The sequence below is a fragment of the Helianthus annuus genome, chromosome 2 (assembly GCF_002127325.2).
Source record: "Helianthus annuus cultivar XRQ/B chromosome 2, HanXRQr2.0-SUNRISE, whole genome shotgun sequence".
NCBI lineage: Eukaryota > Viridiplantae > Streptophyta > Magnoliopsida > Asterales > Asteraceae > Helianthus > Helianthus annuus.
In genome coordinates this window covers 41,562,758-41,580,019 of record NC_035434.2, presented here as the reverse complement: position 1 = coordinate 41,580,019, position 17,262 = coordinate 41,562,758, and the positions used below count along the sequence as shown (strand labels likewise).

The following is a 17,262-nucleotide window of genomic DNA, read 5'->3' as shown; positions in this document are numbered from 1 at the left end:
GGGAAGTGCCTAAAACCCACATAAAGTGCTGAATTCAGCATAAATCAGCAAAAATCAGCTTTTTAACAAGCTAGTTACATGCAAAAATATGACTAAATGGTCCTGAATGCTTTCCTAAGTGCCGGGAATTAAAAGTGTCACAAAAGGATACATAAAGAACACTAAACAGTATAGTTTAACACTTTAACGAACCGGTATCTAACCGAACAACTGGACACTACCCGAAACATCAAAATTACACTAGAAGCATTGTTTTAATGTTTCCTAGCTAGTTATGGGCCCCGAACACCCTAACACACTATATAACACCATAACAACTTAAACACTAAACACCACACTTAGAATCTAACCATTTAACCTAACTTATCATCAAACCCCAACCAAGACCCCCCCCCCCTTGTGTGGACGGTCACCAAGGGTGGCCCACCCTTGATTTCCCTTGATCTCATGGAGATTTGTTAAGGATTTGCCATGTACTTAAGTAGCACATTATCCATTGGTTAATCCCTAAACATGTGTATAAGTAAGACATGAAAGATCATAACCTCATTCTCTTTCACCCACTAAACACACACTTCACCCTCTTCCTCTCCTCCCCACTCTCGGCCGAACACCATCAACCATACCACCACCTTCATTCAATCTTGTTCATCCAATCCATACACTCATAAAGGTGCTAGAAGGTCTACAAGAAAGCTTGGTGGTCTTGGAGATTGAAGGACCTCTTCCCTTTGCTATTATCCACCACATTTATCATCTTCATCATCTTGAGTTCATCCCTAGCCTTGAGCTAATAGTAAGATCTTCTACACACCATTTTACTTCTTATTTAGTTGGTTAAAAGATGATATGTGATGATAATCATGAGGAACACTAAAGAACATAATCAAGAAACATGAACATAAGCTTGATATATGATGAAATCTTGATGAAACTAAGTTGTTTATGTTATGAATGCTTGTTGATCATTGATTTGTTTATAAAGATGATGTTGATCATCATAGCATCTTGCTAAATCATGATTAGAAACATAGTTTAGCAAGATGAGAAATGTAAGAAGTTGTAGGATGAAAGATCATCCACCCCTAAATCATGAACTTGAAAAGAATACTTGATTTCTTGAAAAATAATAATCAAGTGAGTTAATAATCATATCGATCTAAGATTTATGAAAGGTTTTCCAAAAAGAACCAAGTTCAAAATATGATTTTTAGTAGATCTTGGTTCTTACTTAAACATACACTATTTTTGATGATAAAACAAGTGTAGAACCACTTGTGAAGCAAGAAGATTTCATAAAGAAATATTTTTTGTAAATACAAGTTGTAAACACCCAAATCTTTCAAGAATGAAACTTTTAAAGAAGTAAACACATTTTAAAGGGTAACTAAACCTACTAAACACATTACCAAGTTACTACAAGTTTTTATGAAAGTTCAAGTTCATGTTGTTAGGTAAACTACATAATTTTGGCACTAGGTAAGTGTTGATTGTTTATGATGATTTTAAAAAGAAAATGATATGCTTTGATAGCATGGAGACCTCCATTTTTAGGGAAAACTATGGCAAAATTTTCTAAAAATATAAACATTTAGAAAAATATTTTCAAACAAGTATTTACAAGTATATTTTAACCATGGGTTTCCATATAAACTTTGCCATAATTTTTGTTACAAAAATACATATATTGGAGGTTGGTTTTTATAAATAAAAATGGCTAGATATATATTAAAGACATGTGTGTGAATATTTGTATACTTTGTGTAATAGTTATATTATTTTAGGGTTAAAATAATATGACTTAACAAAATACCAAGAATTTTCAATCCAAAATAATACCAAAAATCTCAAGTAATAAATATATAAGTTATACACATAATATTGTGAAACTGAACGAAAGAAGTAACTTACAAAATATTCCGGAAAATGCCTTTATAAATATATTTTTGGTAAATAATATTTTGAGTACAAGAAATGAAAATATCATTTTTCTAAATATTACCAAGTTATATCATATTTTTAAAAAGGAGAAAATATATTATTTTTGGGAAGTAAAAATATATTTTCTTGGAATTTTTAGAAGATATATAATTTTTGAAAAAATACATATTTTCTTGGATAAACTTGAAATGTATTATTGTTGGATATAAATAAGTTTAAATATATTTTCTAAAGCTAGACTTGAAAATATATTATTTTGGAACTACAAATACAAGAATACGAATATACATGTATGAGATACCCCCATCCTTGGGAAGGAAAGATAAGTATAAATACTTGAGAAGTATTATTACAAAAATATTGTTTAACGGTTATTTCAAAATTAAATATAATTTAAAGTTAAAATAATTATTATTTTAACAAGTAATTATAACTTGGAATAATATGGAAGTCATAAAAGAGACGTAACTCAAAAACGTAAATACTAAGGCAAGGCACGGCCCGTTCGTCTAATAGACCCTAGTACATTGTAGGTAATCGTGTTTGCTGAAGGGATTTGATTTACGAGTACCGAAGACGCAAGACTGTGAGTTCATGTCCCCCTTTTCTTTTAACTGTTTTCAGTTTTATAACTTCGGGGTTGAAATACATGTTACAACTGTTTACAAACGTTTTATACATGGTATGGTTAGCTAAGGAGGGTTACTGCTTGATCATGTGAGTGGTGGGTACAACACTTAAGGCCATTAATCCTCATCGTAGGACCGAGGGACATGAGTGACAGATCTATTTGGGTGTAGCGAGCCCACACCCATGAGGACCAGGGTGGCCCATGTGGTGACTATGTCCACATACTAATGCCGTGGCAAAATCCGCTAGGTTTGAGTTTTCCTGCACCATTTCACATATACCATTGGCCTTGCAAACCATTGGTGATCTGTTTTTCCTTATTGCTTCATACCAGGGCTTACATACATACAGACATACTTTAAAGGTTTACTCACACACATGAACTCGCTCAACTTTTGTTGATGCTTTCAAATTACATGTATTTCAAGGAACTAAGTGGATCTGGCAGGTGTTTGCACATTTCAAGCTGCGTCATGAATAAAAGATGTCATCCGAAGTCATTAGGGTTTAGGAAATGTATCTTAATCCTGGACGAGATGCATGGTTCTAAACTCGGTTTTATTTAAGGTCTTTTGTCGAGTCTTCGTGAACTCATTTAAACATGTTGCATGGTCTGTAATTCAAATTTGGAGTCTACGTTTCAAACAATTTATGTTGTGGTATTTTCAAACTTAATATATGGATGAACATCTTATGGTTTTATCATATAGTGTTGTTATGATTGACTGCTATGGTATTAAGAAAGTCACACCAATAATCACGCTTCCGCAAAAGTCAGGGTGTGACAAGGGATGGGGCTTAGGGTTTTATAAAGAAAATTTGTTTTTACACATCACCATGCCACGTAAGCAAAAATGACCACATCAGCATAAAAAACTAACCTAGTTAGTGTATGGTTAACGACGGGGTGACACAACAACCCAAGTGTTAAGTTGGGGGTGGTGGGAGTCAAAGTGAAAATTGGGAGTGACAATGGCCAAAATTGATTAGTTTGGGGTGATAAAATTCATTTCCCTGTAAATAACTTTGATAAATACATAACACATATGTACATAGTATTTTAGTATTTTAAGGATTTAGGGGCCGTTTGTTTACCTCTTAGTTAGACTCTTAATGGTTTAGACCTCTTACTGTTCAGCACTTAATGGTTCAGACCGTTTGTTTCCTGAGCAGATGTCTGAATGGTTCAGACATTTGCCTCTGAATGGTTAAGCATTATACAGAGTCTGAATGGTTAAGACCTCTAATCTGAATTGGTCAGACATTTGCCTTTGAACGGTTAAGCATTATGCTGGATATTAATGGTTCAGACCTCTTACTGGTTCAGCACTTAATGGTTCAGACCTCTTACTGTTTCAGCACTTAACCATTCAGATGTTGCCAAACAGCCCCTTAATGGAATAAAACATTATGTAGTTCTTACTTCTACTTGGACTTTTTATTAATCTAAACTAGTGGTTTTCCCCCGCGCTATGCGACGGGAACTCAATTGGTATCGGGTCGGTTCGTTCCAATACCGAGATTCACTACAACACCTGAAAGAGAAATCTAAAAAAATAAAATCGTGATATGCTGAAAATGATATGTTTTATATCAATTGAAAACCATAAAAAAATATTGGTTCCGATACTACCGATGTTAGTACCGATGTTGTTCGATTGAAATCGATTCGGTTAGTGACGTATCAAATACTCGTATAGTTTATGATACAAAAAATATGTGTTTTTTTAATATTCTTACGGGTATTTTACGATAAAAATAAATAAATTACAATTTATTTTCAATTAAAAAAACAAATCAAATTAGAATAAATCAAAATAAATATAATATAATATGATTAAAACTTTAATTTACTATTTATCATGAGTTCATATTAATATATATAATAATAATAATTTATAGACATTGGTTCAATAATAAATGCTCGAGTGAAAATATATTTTTGTGGGAGGGTGAATTAATAATAATAATAATAATAATAAGGATAAGGTTAAAAATATTTCAAATAAAATATAAATAAATATAAAAGAGAGAATTTCATGTAACATATTTTGGAATCTTTATTACAAGTCAAATAAAATAAGATGTTCTTAATAAATAAAAAAATATATCTCCATGGTTAAAAAATTAGTGTTTTAAAATATAATAAAAAATAAGATAAGATGTTCCATAACTTCCAATACTAGAAAGTAAAACACACGGACCAATTGTCGGCTCCATTAGAAAGCTGCTCACCCCCACCAACATTCTTTATTAGTACAACAAGAACCTTCATCTTCATCACTCCTCTTCATTCCTTAACAAATTCATGTAAGTTTCTTCCATTTCTTCATCATTTCACTCTTAATTTACTCCATTTTAATTCATCCTCTGCTTTTCATCCTTCAATTTCATATCAAATTCAGTTATTTCACCTTCAAAATTCAGTTAAATTGCATAAAGTTGAGCTTTAATATGTGCTTTTCATCTTCCAATGTTAAATTCAGTAATTTCACTTTCAATTGAGTAAAATTGAGCAATACATGTAATTTTGATCTTAACTCAATATTGTTTTTTTTTTTTTCAATTTTGATTATTATTATTTTTTTTAATTTTTATCATGACTGTGACAAGTTTAATTGAGGTTTCAAATATGATCTAGTTCATTAATTCAATAGTGTTTTTTTTTTTTTTTTTGTGTGTGTGTGTGTGACAGTGTTACAGAATTATGAACTACAAAAGCTTCAATAATCAACCAACAACAGAGATTGCGAGCGGGAACGCTAGACCGCCCGGAAACTTCCATCTAGCAAGACAAGGATCAATATACTCATTAACCTTTGATGAGCTACAAACCACCATGGGTACCAGCATTGGTAAAGATTTTGGGTCAATGAATATGGATGAGTTGTTAAAAAGCATTTGGAATGCAGAAGAAACTCAAACAAATATTAATAATAATAATAATACCGCGGTTAACAACGGTGTTGTTGAAGGTGGTGGAATGATACAAAGACAAGGGTCTTTGACTTTACCAAGAACATTAAGTCAAAAGACAGTTGATGAGGTTTGGAAAGATATATCGAAAGAGTTTAACGCGTTCGTGCAACCGAATTTGCCTCAAAGGCAACAGACATTAGGGGAAATGACTCTTGAGGAGTTTTTGGTTAAGGCTGGAGTTGTAAGGGAAGATAATCAGTTGGTTGATAAACCGAATGATAACGGGTTGTTGTGTAATTTAATGAATTCGCAAAACACGCAAAACAAACCGGTTTTCGGGGCTGTTGGATTCCAACAAGGTGTGAGTAGAAACAGTCATAATCTGCCATTGAATGTGAATGGAGTTAGAACTGCACAAAGTCAACAGAAAAGTCAACAGTTGTTTCCAAAGCAAACTAATGTTGCTTATGGAGGTGGTATGAAGGGTAGTCCTGTAATTAGGAATGGGATCATGGGTGTTTCTGATGGGGTGTTACAGGGTGGTAACATGGGGTTAGTGGGACCCAGGGTTACGGCGGTGGGGTCGCCTGCGGTTTCGTCAGACGGGATGGGGAAGAATAATGGAGATACGTCTTCGGTTTCGCCTTCGCCTTATGAGTTTAGTGGGATTGTGAGGGGGAGAAAAAGTGGAGCGGTTGAAAAAGTTGTTGAAAGGCGGCAAAGACGAATGATTAAGAACCGAGAATCGGCTGCTCGGTCGCGGGCTCGTAAGCAGGTTCGTGTCGGTTTAACGGGTTTTTTAGTTGCGGTTTTCGGTTTTTTCTTGTATGTAATGTGACTTGTATGTTTTAGGCATACACTATGGAACTGGAAGCAGAAGTAGCAAAACTGAAAGATGAAAATCAAGAACTGAAAAGAAAGGTAAAAAAATTTAAAAAAATAATTATTTATAATAAAAAAATTAAGTTATAAACTATATATCTGAAGAAACTTTTAAATCATTTTTTTGATAGAGTTGTTTATATTCTACAGGCTGAGATGATGCAAATGCAGCAGAATCAGGTATTGTAATCATTTTTTTTATTTTATTAAAATTGGTATAGTTTTTTTGAGAAGGTGACATATGATATAGGTGGTATGACATTTAGGTACGTGTTATATTCGTACATGACAAAGTAAATAGTATTGGGTTGACCCACAAAACACTTTCTTGTTGAACTTTTAAAACATTTTTAAGCAGTTAAAGTGTTAAGTATGATTATAAAAGTTATATTATAACGGTTATTAATTGAATAATAGCAGGTTATGGAAATGATGAGCACGCAGCCTGGAGCGAAAAGACGGTATCTGAGAAGGACACAATCGGGTCAATGGTGAAGGTGTGCACGCACACATGTACCAATGTTACTTGACGTTCCACAAGGTTAAAATGGGAATTTCACATATCGATCTGTACATATTTTAGAAATGGGGTTTAGGGTTTAGAGTTAAGGATGTGGAGTGATATATTGGTGTAAGATGAATTTAAAGTTATTTAAACTCCATTGTCACATGAAGTAGAGGTAAAAAAGGTTAGGCAAAATCGTTGCCATGACTGTTCGTGTTCTGTTACCGTATTTGGTTTTTTCATTGCTAACTAATCAATTGTAGCGTGAAAATGTATGATATACATTAGAGGCATTTAATGGTTCGTGTTTGCAAGTTGATGGGTCGAATATGACACGATACAAACTTGAAAATCATGTCAAACACATGTACTCTAATACGACACGAATTCTCATTGGTCGATTTGAACACGGCCATTTAGCTTAATTTTTATTTTTTTATTTTGCAATGTAATACTCAAGTTGTGTAATTCTTTATACGTCATTATGACCTATTTAAACATGATGTCACGGTTCTCTTTTATCTTTTAAATGCCATAAAGTACAACTTTAATTTATTACATCATCATCATCATACTCAGTATATGTCATCAATAACAAAACTAAGGTAGGGTCTCAGAAAAATAAAATGCAGACAACCTTACATCTCCACCGTAGGAATAGAGAAGTTGCTTCCATGAGACCACCGGCTCGATAGTAGTTTTGCATCACGCCTTGGACATAAGGCGCATAACACTCAGCAATTGAGACAAACGTCGATTAGTGCATGTACCCCCTTGTCTTTCGTCTATCAACACCACCACATGATGGATGATTAACCATCCCCTTCTTTTAAAGTCATTTTCACTAAATTAGTAAAATAACGTTAAAATTAGTGCACTTTCACTTTTGCCCACTAAGAACCCACCTATGCAGTTAATAGCGGCGCTATAGCGGTGCTATAGCGGTTAGCGGAGGTCTGGGCTTGTAGCGGTCCAAATAGCGGTTGCTCATAGCGGTTCCGCTATTAGCGGCGCCATAGCCCGCTATTTGCCGCTATTTGGAAACCTGTATAGCGATCGAAGTCAAATTAGATCAAAGTTTGAAAAAATTGGTCAAAAGTTGCCTATAATCGGACCAAATCGGTCAAAACTGGATCAGATATTAGTAAAAAATTGACCAAATCGGTTAAGTGAAACGAATTGTTACCTTAATTCGAACAAAAATCAGTTGTTGCTCCATGATTTTGAACCATTGTAAAGATAACTGATGGAGAAGAGAAGGGGAGCGGGAAAGAAAACGGCGTATGACGAAAGTGGGGATAATTAGGGTTATTTAAGTTTGGGTATTTTAACATATAACCCCCCTCCATCTTCATTAGTTTATATTTAGTCCTCATACTTGTGAATTTATATATAAACAATATAAAATTAATGGTATATATATATAATAATATAAAAATACATAAATTATGCATGGTATAAAAATTACCGATATATTACCGCTATACCACCGCTATAACCTATATATCGTATAGCGGACCTTGACCGTTATCCGCTATTTTACCGCTTTAACTGCTTAGGAACCCACACATATATACATTCTATGAGCATCCTGCAAACGGGGCGTTTACGGTTCAAGTTATTACAAAAGACGGAATTTTAAAATATTATTAAAATTACTTGGGTTAAACAATGAACCTGTGAGGTCGAGCATAACACAAGCTTTTAAAACAAATGTGTTCATTAGTTCCAACTTCCAAGCTAAAACTTACACAAACTCATTCAAACTAAATTCTAAATTCAGACCTGTAAATTTATGATCGGTGTTGTCATGTATCAAAATTAGGGGTGCTAAACGGGTCGTGTTCGCGGGTTGGCATGATCGGTTTTGATTCAAAATTCACACCCAATAATAAACGGATTAATTTGATGGTTACGCAAGTTCAACTGTTTATAAACACCATGAAATATTCGGAAAAAGATTCAAAAACCTCAACTGAAGGTCGGTATGGCTCCCGACCCTGCTCCTGTTACTTTTCCGAATATTTCATGGTGTTTATATTTTTATAAAATACAAGGGATGGAAAAAAAGTTTGCGGTTTAAACCCAGAGTCCTTATCTTCACCAATAGCAACAATCCTCGTACATCCAAATACAGTTCCAGTTATTAATAACAAACAATAATTCTTCCTATAAATTTCCCGTAATGATAGATATTACATACCCATCTAAAAAACCTGGATCCACCACGCTCCATCAAGTTGCCATGGCGAGACACGGAGGGGGTTAGTAGCAATGGTGATGTTGACCATTTGACCTTAGCTAGGATATCCAGAAGTGCACCCGTTGTCTTTCCAGGAGATCATTTTCCTATGATCCCGGCCCCTGTATGTTCTGGATGCAAGCCCACCATTAACGGGCTTGCACAAACCGACATCAACCACACAAGTGCTATTTCCCCTCTCGGTAGATGAATCTCCGTTCACGTAAAAGTCAAACAGCATTGCAAGGCAACATATTTGATGGCCCAATACCATGTTTTCTTCCTCCCAGGGTATTGTTTTTATCACATGAATATTCACCTTAAAGAGAGACAAAGATAGATTACTATAAGAAAGACCAGTTTGACCCCTGATTATTCAAAAAATCATACTTTCTTACCTCAGCTTCCATGGCCCGGAGTTCATTAAACCACTCGTTAGCCTCAGCCTCTGATTCGGTTTCCGTACTAGCGGCTCTAAAAAGATTCAACGTAAAAAGTGGCGGCCTGAGGGGATACTCCATGCTGACTGTGATCTGCCATCCAAGTTTTAAAATATATTAAAAATGTCATTTTCGTCCCCTGAGGTTTGGCCAGTTTTGCGACATTAGTCCAAAGGTTTGTTTTTCCGCATCTGGATCCAAAAGGTTTAAAATCTTGCCATTTTCATCCGGCTCGTTAACTCCATCCATTTTTCTTCGTTAAGTCAGGGGTATTTCCGTAAATTTGCTAACTTAAAAGGCAATTCGGTCTTTTTCACTTTATGTAAAAAGACCGAATAGCTCTAAAAACGACGGAAATACCCCTGACTTAACGGAGAAAAATAGACGGAGTTAACAAGCCAGATGAAAATGGCAAGATTTCAAACCTTTTGGATCCAGATGCAGAAAAACAAACCTTTGGACGAAAGTCGCAAAACTAGCCAAACCTTAGGGACGAAAAAGATATTACAAATTCAACATGCCGAATCACAACATAGCTCACCGAGTCAATGACTATACCTTTGCTTCTAACTTTATATACCCATCACCACTGTTGACTTTTCTCGTTAAAACAAGACGGTAGTCCCGGGCCCCACACGCAATCCACGAGTTATCAATCACATGTACGCCTCCATTCCCTGTTAGTACAGGTTCAGGCTCGGATTGTAACGGCTCATCCACCTCATCGTCAGACACTAACATCAAATCCAAATCTTCATCAAGCTTTCTAGAGCTAGGTGATTTACCCTTGCTCATTGGAGACGCCACTGATTTAGTAATCAACGCAAGACGTTTCGAGTGATCAGTGCCTGATATCTTCAACGGCGTAACTGTAACCACGGTTTCATTCGCAACGGTTGCAGCTGGATTTAGAGACGGAAGCTCGCCGTCTTCGCGTATGTTCTCTATCTCAGACTTTGAAGTGTCGGGTCCAGCAACCGTCTCGAGTTCTTGACGGGATTGATTTTGTTCTTCAATGGGTACGGTGGGCTTATGTGAGGGTATAATTGTCCAGTTTTGTAAACTGCATAGACGGGCATGCGAAAACCACGGTACGGTTTGACAAGTCAAACTAGGCCATTTAAGCTTTGTTAGCGAGTCAATCTGTTCCCTGTAAGTCAACCAAAGATTTCAAATTTTACAATATCCGTTTAGATCAATTTAGTTAAAAGCAATTCCACATAAAAAAAAAAAAAAGACGTAACATCCAATAAAAGTACGAAACCATAATATTCATTTATTTCAAGAGTTCTAACTAAATAACATGTCAAATTCACTGGACTACATTGTGATAATGTGTTTGACTCACGCAAGGGCCAGTTGGGCCTTCTTTCGGGCCCGAATTCTTTGAACAACAGTCTGGACCCGATTCTGCTGGCGATATACTGATAGCCCGGAAACTATAGCAGTTTGTTTTGTTGTTTCACCGTTTGTAGAATCTGCACCTGCTGTAAGAAGGGGTGAAACTTCTGGTAAAAAATCAATTCCCGCTAAATGTTGGGCCCATTTATACGGACGTGAAGATCGTTTTTCATCGAATATTGGGCCATCACCAGTCCAAAGCTTAGCTGACTGCATGATATCAAAACCAATAAACATACTACAAATCATAAAAATACCCTTACATACAAATCATTAAAAGTCAAAAATGACCGGATCAAACGAATAAAAGTCAACCTGGTGAGGAAGCTCGAGTCCCGGGTCATTTGGGAAAAGATTGCATAAAATGTTACTCTCTGGGCCGTCATTCGATCTCTCAATACCAACGCAAACAACATTCAACTTCAACAAATACTCGAATGTTAATGCAATAAGCTTTGTAGATTTAGGATCAGATGCCTCGTCATCGTGTATTTGGAGGATAAGTGTAAGTGGGTGTGTTTGGTATATTCTTGCCGCGTCAACGTTTTCTTTTACTTGGACTTTTTTCGGACGCTTTCTCCTCCGTTGACCGTCATCTTCCTCGTCAACCACATCATCTTCCATCTTGGAGTTCTCCATATTAGTAGTGGACATGCCTGCAGCATCAAAATATATCATTATTCTTCGACTATATAGACATTTTCGTCCCTAAGGTGTGGCCAGTTTTGCGACTTTTGTCCAAAGGTTTGTTTTTCCGCATCTGGATCCAAAAGGTTTGAAACCTTGCCATTTTTATCTGGCTCGTTAACTCCATCCAAATTTGTCCGTTAAGTCAGGGGTATTTTCGTCTTTTTTGTTAACTTAAAGAGCAATATGGTATTTTTCAGGGGTATTTGATCTTTTTACATAAAGTGAAAAAGACCGAATTGCCCTTTAGGTTAGCAAAAAAGACGGAATTGCCCCTGACTTAACGGAAATAAATGGATGAGGTTCACAAGCCGGATGAAATTGGCAAGATTTCAAACCTTCGGATCCAGATGTGGAAAAACAAACCTTTGGACGAAAATCGCAAAACTGGCCATACCTCAGGGACGAAAATGGCATTTTACACTTATATCTTTTCTTCTAAAATGTTGCATATATATATGAAGTAACACCCATGTAAGAAAGAATAAGATATAATTGTTGTAAACGGTTACCGTTATCCTTATTCGCTTGTTGTCGTGCAAAAGTAAGAGCGTCTTTCAAGCTTCCCACGATCTCGAGATCGATACTCTCGCCGAACGCTTCTTTATGAGCCAACATTTGTGAGTAAATCATGAAAAGAGGAGGTGGAAGCAACTCTGCTGATTGATGCTGCTTTAGTTTCTTTGTGTGAAGAATTCCCAGTTGGTTTTGCACCGGCAAAGATGCCTTTTTTAAAGATTTAAGTTGTGAAGGAAGACTTGAAAGAAACTTTTTCCTGTTTGCAATAGTGTCCTGAAGAACTTTCTTTTGCTCTTCCAGTTTCTCATGAAGTTTTGCCAACTCTTTTCGCTAACAAATAAGAACAATAAAATACAGCAATAGAAAAAATTAAGTATATTTTAATCATTAACAAGATATGGATTATTAAACTCTGCTTGTCACTAGGGCTGCAAACAAACCGAATGTTCATCAAACAGTTTGTGAACCGTTTGGCGGGAAGTTTGTTTGTGTTTGTTTGTACAATAAATGAACGAACATGAAAGAAGGTGGCGTTCGTTCATTCATGTTCGGTAACGTGTTCGTTTATGTTCGTCTGTGTTCGATAGTTCGTTAGAGTTTATAATTTTTATATTTTATTTAAAGCCTTCAAAATTCTGACAGATAAAATATTTAATAAGTATAAGTGTATTTGTATATTTTGTTTTTGTTCATGAAAGCTTGTTTGTGTTCGTTTGTTTTCATTTATGTTTATGAAAATTAGTTTGTGTGCGTTTGTGTTCATGAACGTTCATTTGTGTTTGCTAACTAAAATTAAACGAACACGGACACGTTCATTTCCTTAACGAACGAACACGAACAAAAAATCTCGTTCGGTAAGTATTCATGAACAGTTTGTGAACACATATATTTCCTTAACAAACGATCATGTCTCCGTGTTCGTTCGGTTCATTTGTAGCCCTACTTGTCACTCAATGTATACCTGGAACAGCTCAAAGTTGAGCCTCTTAAGCATCAAATTATGGGCACTGTCTTTCGACTGTACGGAGTTTTTTATTTCTTCTGGCGCGTCTTTGTGAAACTCTTCTTCGGGAACAAGTTCAATGTCCGGATACTTTGACTTGAAGTCTTTGCAAGCCTTTATCGCTTTAACATAATGATTCTTCTCATACATAAGATTGTGGAGTTGCAGGGTTGTGAAGTCCACAGGTGCTTTTGCATGTTCTGTTTCTGCTTTCACAAGATCTTCTTCAAGCAATATAGAACGATTTGCCTGCAAAAAAAAACACAATAAAATGAGATAAATTAAATAATTAAACATGTTATATCTCAATGTTCCTGTAACTATTATCTCACTTCCTTAACATAAACAGTAGACATACTGAAATTAGGTCATTCTAGAGACAATTTTGTTCAATGTAAACCCTAATTTCTCAAAATCAGAACCACAAACATGTCCATAGATCATAACTATTATTCTACTTCCTTAACGGCTTAACCTCAACATAAAAATAGAAGATTAAAATCAATACTTAAAACAACACACTTCAAATTATTAGGTCATTTTGTTCAGACTAAACCCTAACTTCTCAAAATACGAATGATAACAAATCAATAAACAATTACAGCTGAAAATACATGAAAACTCCGGTACCTTACGAAGATTGACGAAGTTGAGAAGCATCTGAGTGACGAGTTCAGGTAATTGAGATCTGGTAGTATCGCCTCCGTCTTTCTTAATCGAAAGCATCTGTGCGACTATATCCTCGACGGAAGTGCGAGTAGTTTGAAGCAGATCGTATGCCGACGTATCTATTTTCCGATCCGGTAGAATCTCGCCGGGTTCCACCATGTTTAGGTCCATTGTTATCCCCTCCGCCGCTCGCCGCTCGCCGCTGCGGTATTCGGTGGTTTCAGAGTTCTGTTCTGACTAGTTCTGTACTGGACATGATCAGGTTGGCGGTTTTTGGCCCAGTAATTGTTATTGTTGGGCTTCTTAGCTTTCTGGACTCATTTAGGGGATGTTTGGGTAAGCTTATTGAAACAACTTATTGGCTTATTGGCTTTTTGGAAAAAAGTCAGGATTTTGTGACTTATTGACTTATTGGTTTTTCCTCCTCACATACACCCTCTTTGCCAAACATCATTTTAGAGCTTATGACTTTTCAAAAAGCCAATAAGTCAATAAGTTGTTTCAAAAAGCTTACCCAAACATGCCCTTAGTTTTAGTCTCTTGGTAGAGGTGTACAAAAACAAGCTTGGGCCGAAACCGAACCGGTTTTTTTAATGGGCAAACCGGTTCAGGTTATATATTGATATTAGGGGGTGAAAACCCAACCTAGACAAACCGATTTGGATCGGGTTTAAAGCAGTTTGGAGGATTAAAATCAATCTTTTATCGGGTCCAAATAGAATTGGGTTGGAACCGGCTCTCAACACAAACGTCCTGAACCTGTGCCAAACTGCCGAGTTGGGTTGGGGTTCAAATCGGTTTTTTTTGGGATCCAGTCAGGTTGAAAACTAGCTCATCAGGCCCAAACCGGGTTTTTCTTGTACATCTCCATCTCTTGGCTCAGCTTTTTTTTTCCTAAATACTTGATAAATTTATTATGAATAGAAAAAATGGATATTTATACACCTTTATGACGAGCCTAATGATACATGGGTAAGTAGATAGATTAGGAAAGAGATATGATAAGATCAATCTCATAAGCATAATTGTGAAGTGTAACACTCCGTGTTTTCGAATGTCAAAGTCAAAGTCAAAGTCAAGTTTGACTTCTTTGACTATAATTAGTCTATTTTATGTTTTACTATTTGTATTATGTGGAGTAAGTGTTGATAATCAAAGAATCGAAGTAATCAAATGTGTAATCGACGCGAAACGTTTAACGACCTTGAATAGTAGGAAGTAACAATGCGATAAAGTTAATCAATCAATAATCAAGCTAATCGAATCATCAATCGAACTCGAGACTCGAATTATGCGACTTTGGTATTGTTATACGTGTGTGTGTGTCTTACGTGTTACTTGTGCATGTTTACTTTATGTTATGTGTGGTAATCAATCGAATCGAAACTCAAAACTCAATCGAAATCAATCGAAATCGAATTATGATGAATGGTAGCGAAAGGATAGTGTGAAATATAGATGCTTGTATGTAGATATAGTGGTTGGGATTAAAAGTAATTTGAATAGGAAACTCCATCGTATTCGTATCGTCTTCAATCAAAATCGAAATATCAGAAATCGTCGCACTGAACACTCGAAGCAGGCTGTTGATCGATCAGGCTCCTAGCCGATCGAACAGCCCAGCCGATCGGACGGACTGTCCGATCGAGCAGGCTGTCCGATCGGGATGCCTGGCCCATCGGCCAGCCCTTTCCCCTTTTGGAAGCCTATAAATAGCCCTGTCATTGTCATTCTTTCCACTTTTGGAAACTCTCTGACCGACCAGCTCGTGTTCTTCACTATTTCTCAGATTTCTCTCAATCCCGGTAAGATTTCATCCTAAACCTTGTACGTTTTTAATCTACGCACACTTCTACACCTTTCTATCTTTCAAATCTTGATTTCTAACCGTGAAATCATCAAGATCTAAGTATTCTAGGATGATGTCATCATGGTGTTCTTCAAGAACTCCATGTTTTGGCCTCATTCCACCAAGAATACTTGGATCTAATTGATTTCCACATAAACAAACAAGGATCTACCATAGATCTAAACATATTTACGGTAGAAAAGGATTGAAAGATTGTTTTCCAACTTTCTTTCAACTCTTTTACACTCAATGCCTTCAAACCGGTAGAAACGGAGCTTGGGCCAACTCACTAATCATTCAAATAGTTGAGTGATTCAAGAGTCAGATTCTATCTACGAGGTTCACCGATTTCGGGTTAAACTTTAACTCCGTTCCGAACTGTTCACCGGCCGGATTTGGGTGATTCCTGTCCGAGTAGGGGAAACAAGTAAGAACGAAGGTCCTATGGTTCAACTTGTAGGCAAAATATCTCGATAAAATGTCAAACAATTAAAAATAGCCAAGTGTTAGACGAACAGGCCAACCAGGTCGGGATGCTAACCGATCGAACAGGCTGTTCGAACGAACAGCCCAACCGATCGGACATATCAGTCGATCGACCAGGCTAGCCGATCGGCTAGCACATGGCCCCACACTTAAACAATTTCATGAAGTTTAGTATTGAACGAAGTGATGTTCGATCGAACGACTGTTTGATAACATTACTCATTGGATCATGAGATACTACGCTTCAACACTTAATCGATTTTCAAATTCGTTCAACGTATGGAGTGCCACCCGATCGAACATGTTGTCCGATCAAGTGACATCCTGTTGAGGACCATTTCTGAAGTACCTAACCGATCGGTTAAGCCGGCCGATCGAACAGACCGTTCGATCGATCGACCTGAAAGGTAAGAACACTTCAGTGTTCTCAAATACTACAACGAAAACCTCAAAAGGTCAAGCCATCATACACAAACACATTCTACTCAAAGGTGTCGTAATGAATGAAATAATTCAATAATACCGGTGATCGAACAAGTATCACCTGTGTTTTGCATGAAACGATCGATCATGATTAGCCCAAGCTACAAGTTTGTACCAACACCACAAGGTGTCGTAATGATTTAAACAATCCAATAATAGCGGTGATCAAACAATTTCATCGTGTTTGAAGTCCAATGAATGCGCAGTAATGGGAATCTGAAAGTTTGTTTCAAATGACATCATAGAATTTTCAATTGAAAATGAAACATCAAAGAAATAACGTTCTCGATCGAAGATGAAGAAGCAATGAATATCGCAAAACATTCGATTGATGTTGGAAGGACCGTTAGGGGGTACACAGGAATGTAAAAATGAATTTGTGTACCACTGTCTTAACACACTATTGTATCAAGACCGCTTTGATATAATAAATCGAAGTGGATTTAAAAACAAATCAATGAATAATTATTTAAATCCATGAATATGATGTGTATACGAGATTAGCGCAAGCTTCAAATTAGTGAAAATCACCATCACATGGTGTCAGAATCAACAAACAACTTAAGGGAGTCGTAGACCAAACAAGTCTACAACGACTTAGAACAA

At 36.3% G+C, this 17,262-nt stretch overlaps 2 protein-coding genes across 2 annotated transcripts; one reads left to right on the top strand and one right to left on the bottom strand.

Moving 5' to 3' along the window:
* Positions 1-4,755: 4,755 nt before the first annotated feature.
* On the top strand, positions 4,756-7,101 carry LOC110914686 (ABSCISIC ACID-INSENSITIVE 5-like protein 5). The gene is made up of 5 exons (XM_022159466.2): positions 4,756-4,881; positions 5,267-6,265; positions 6,343-6,411; positions 6,523-6,552; positions 6,793-7,101. The coding sequence occupies exons 2-5, from the start codon at positions 5,279-5,281 to the stop codon at positions 6,865-6,867; spliced, it is 1,161 nt and encodes a 386-aa protein (XP_022015158.1). The 5' UTR covers positions 4,756-4,881; positions 5,267-5,278; the 3' UTR covers positions 6,868-7,101.
* Positions 7,102-8,948: 1,847 nt separating this feature from the next.
* LOC110914699 (THO complex subunit 5B) lies at positions 8,949-14,113 on the bottom strand. The gene is made up of 8 exons (XM_022159471.2): positions 13,800-14,113; positions 13,128-13,418; positions 12,160-12,496; positions 11,276-11,616; positions 10,908-11,170; positions 10,118-10,709; positions 9,518-9,652; positions 8,949-9,438 (listed from the first exon to the last, which is right to left on the bottom strand). Exons 1-8 carry the CDS (start codon positions 14,007-14,009, stop codon positions 9,175-9,177), a joined length of 2,433 nt encoding a protein of 810 aa, XP_022015163.1. The 5' UTR covers positions 14,010-14,113; the 3' UTR covers positions 8,949-9,174.
* Positions 14,114-17,262: the final 3,149 nt, after the last annotated feature.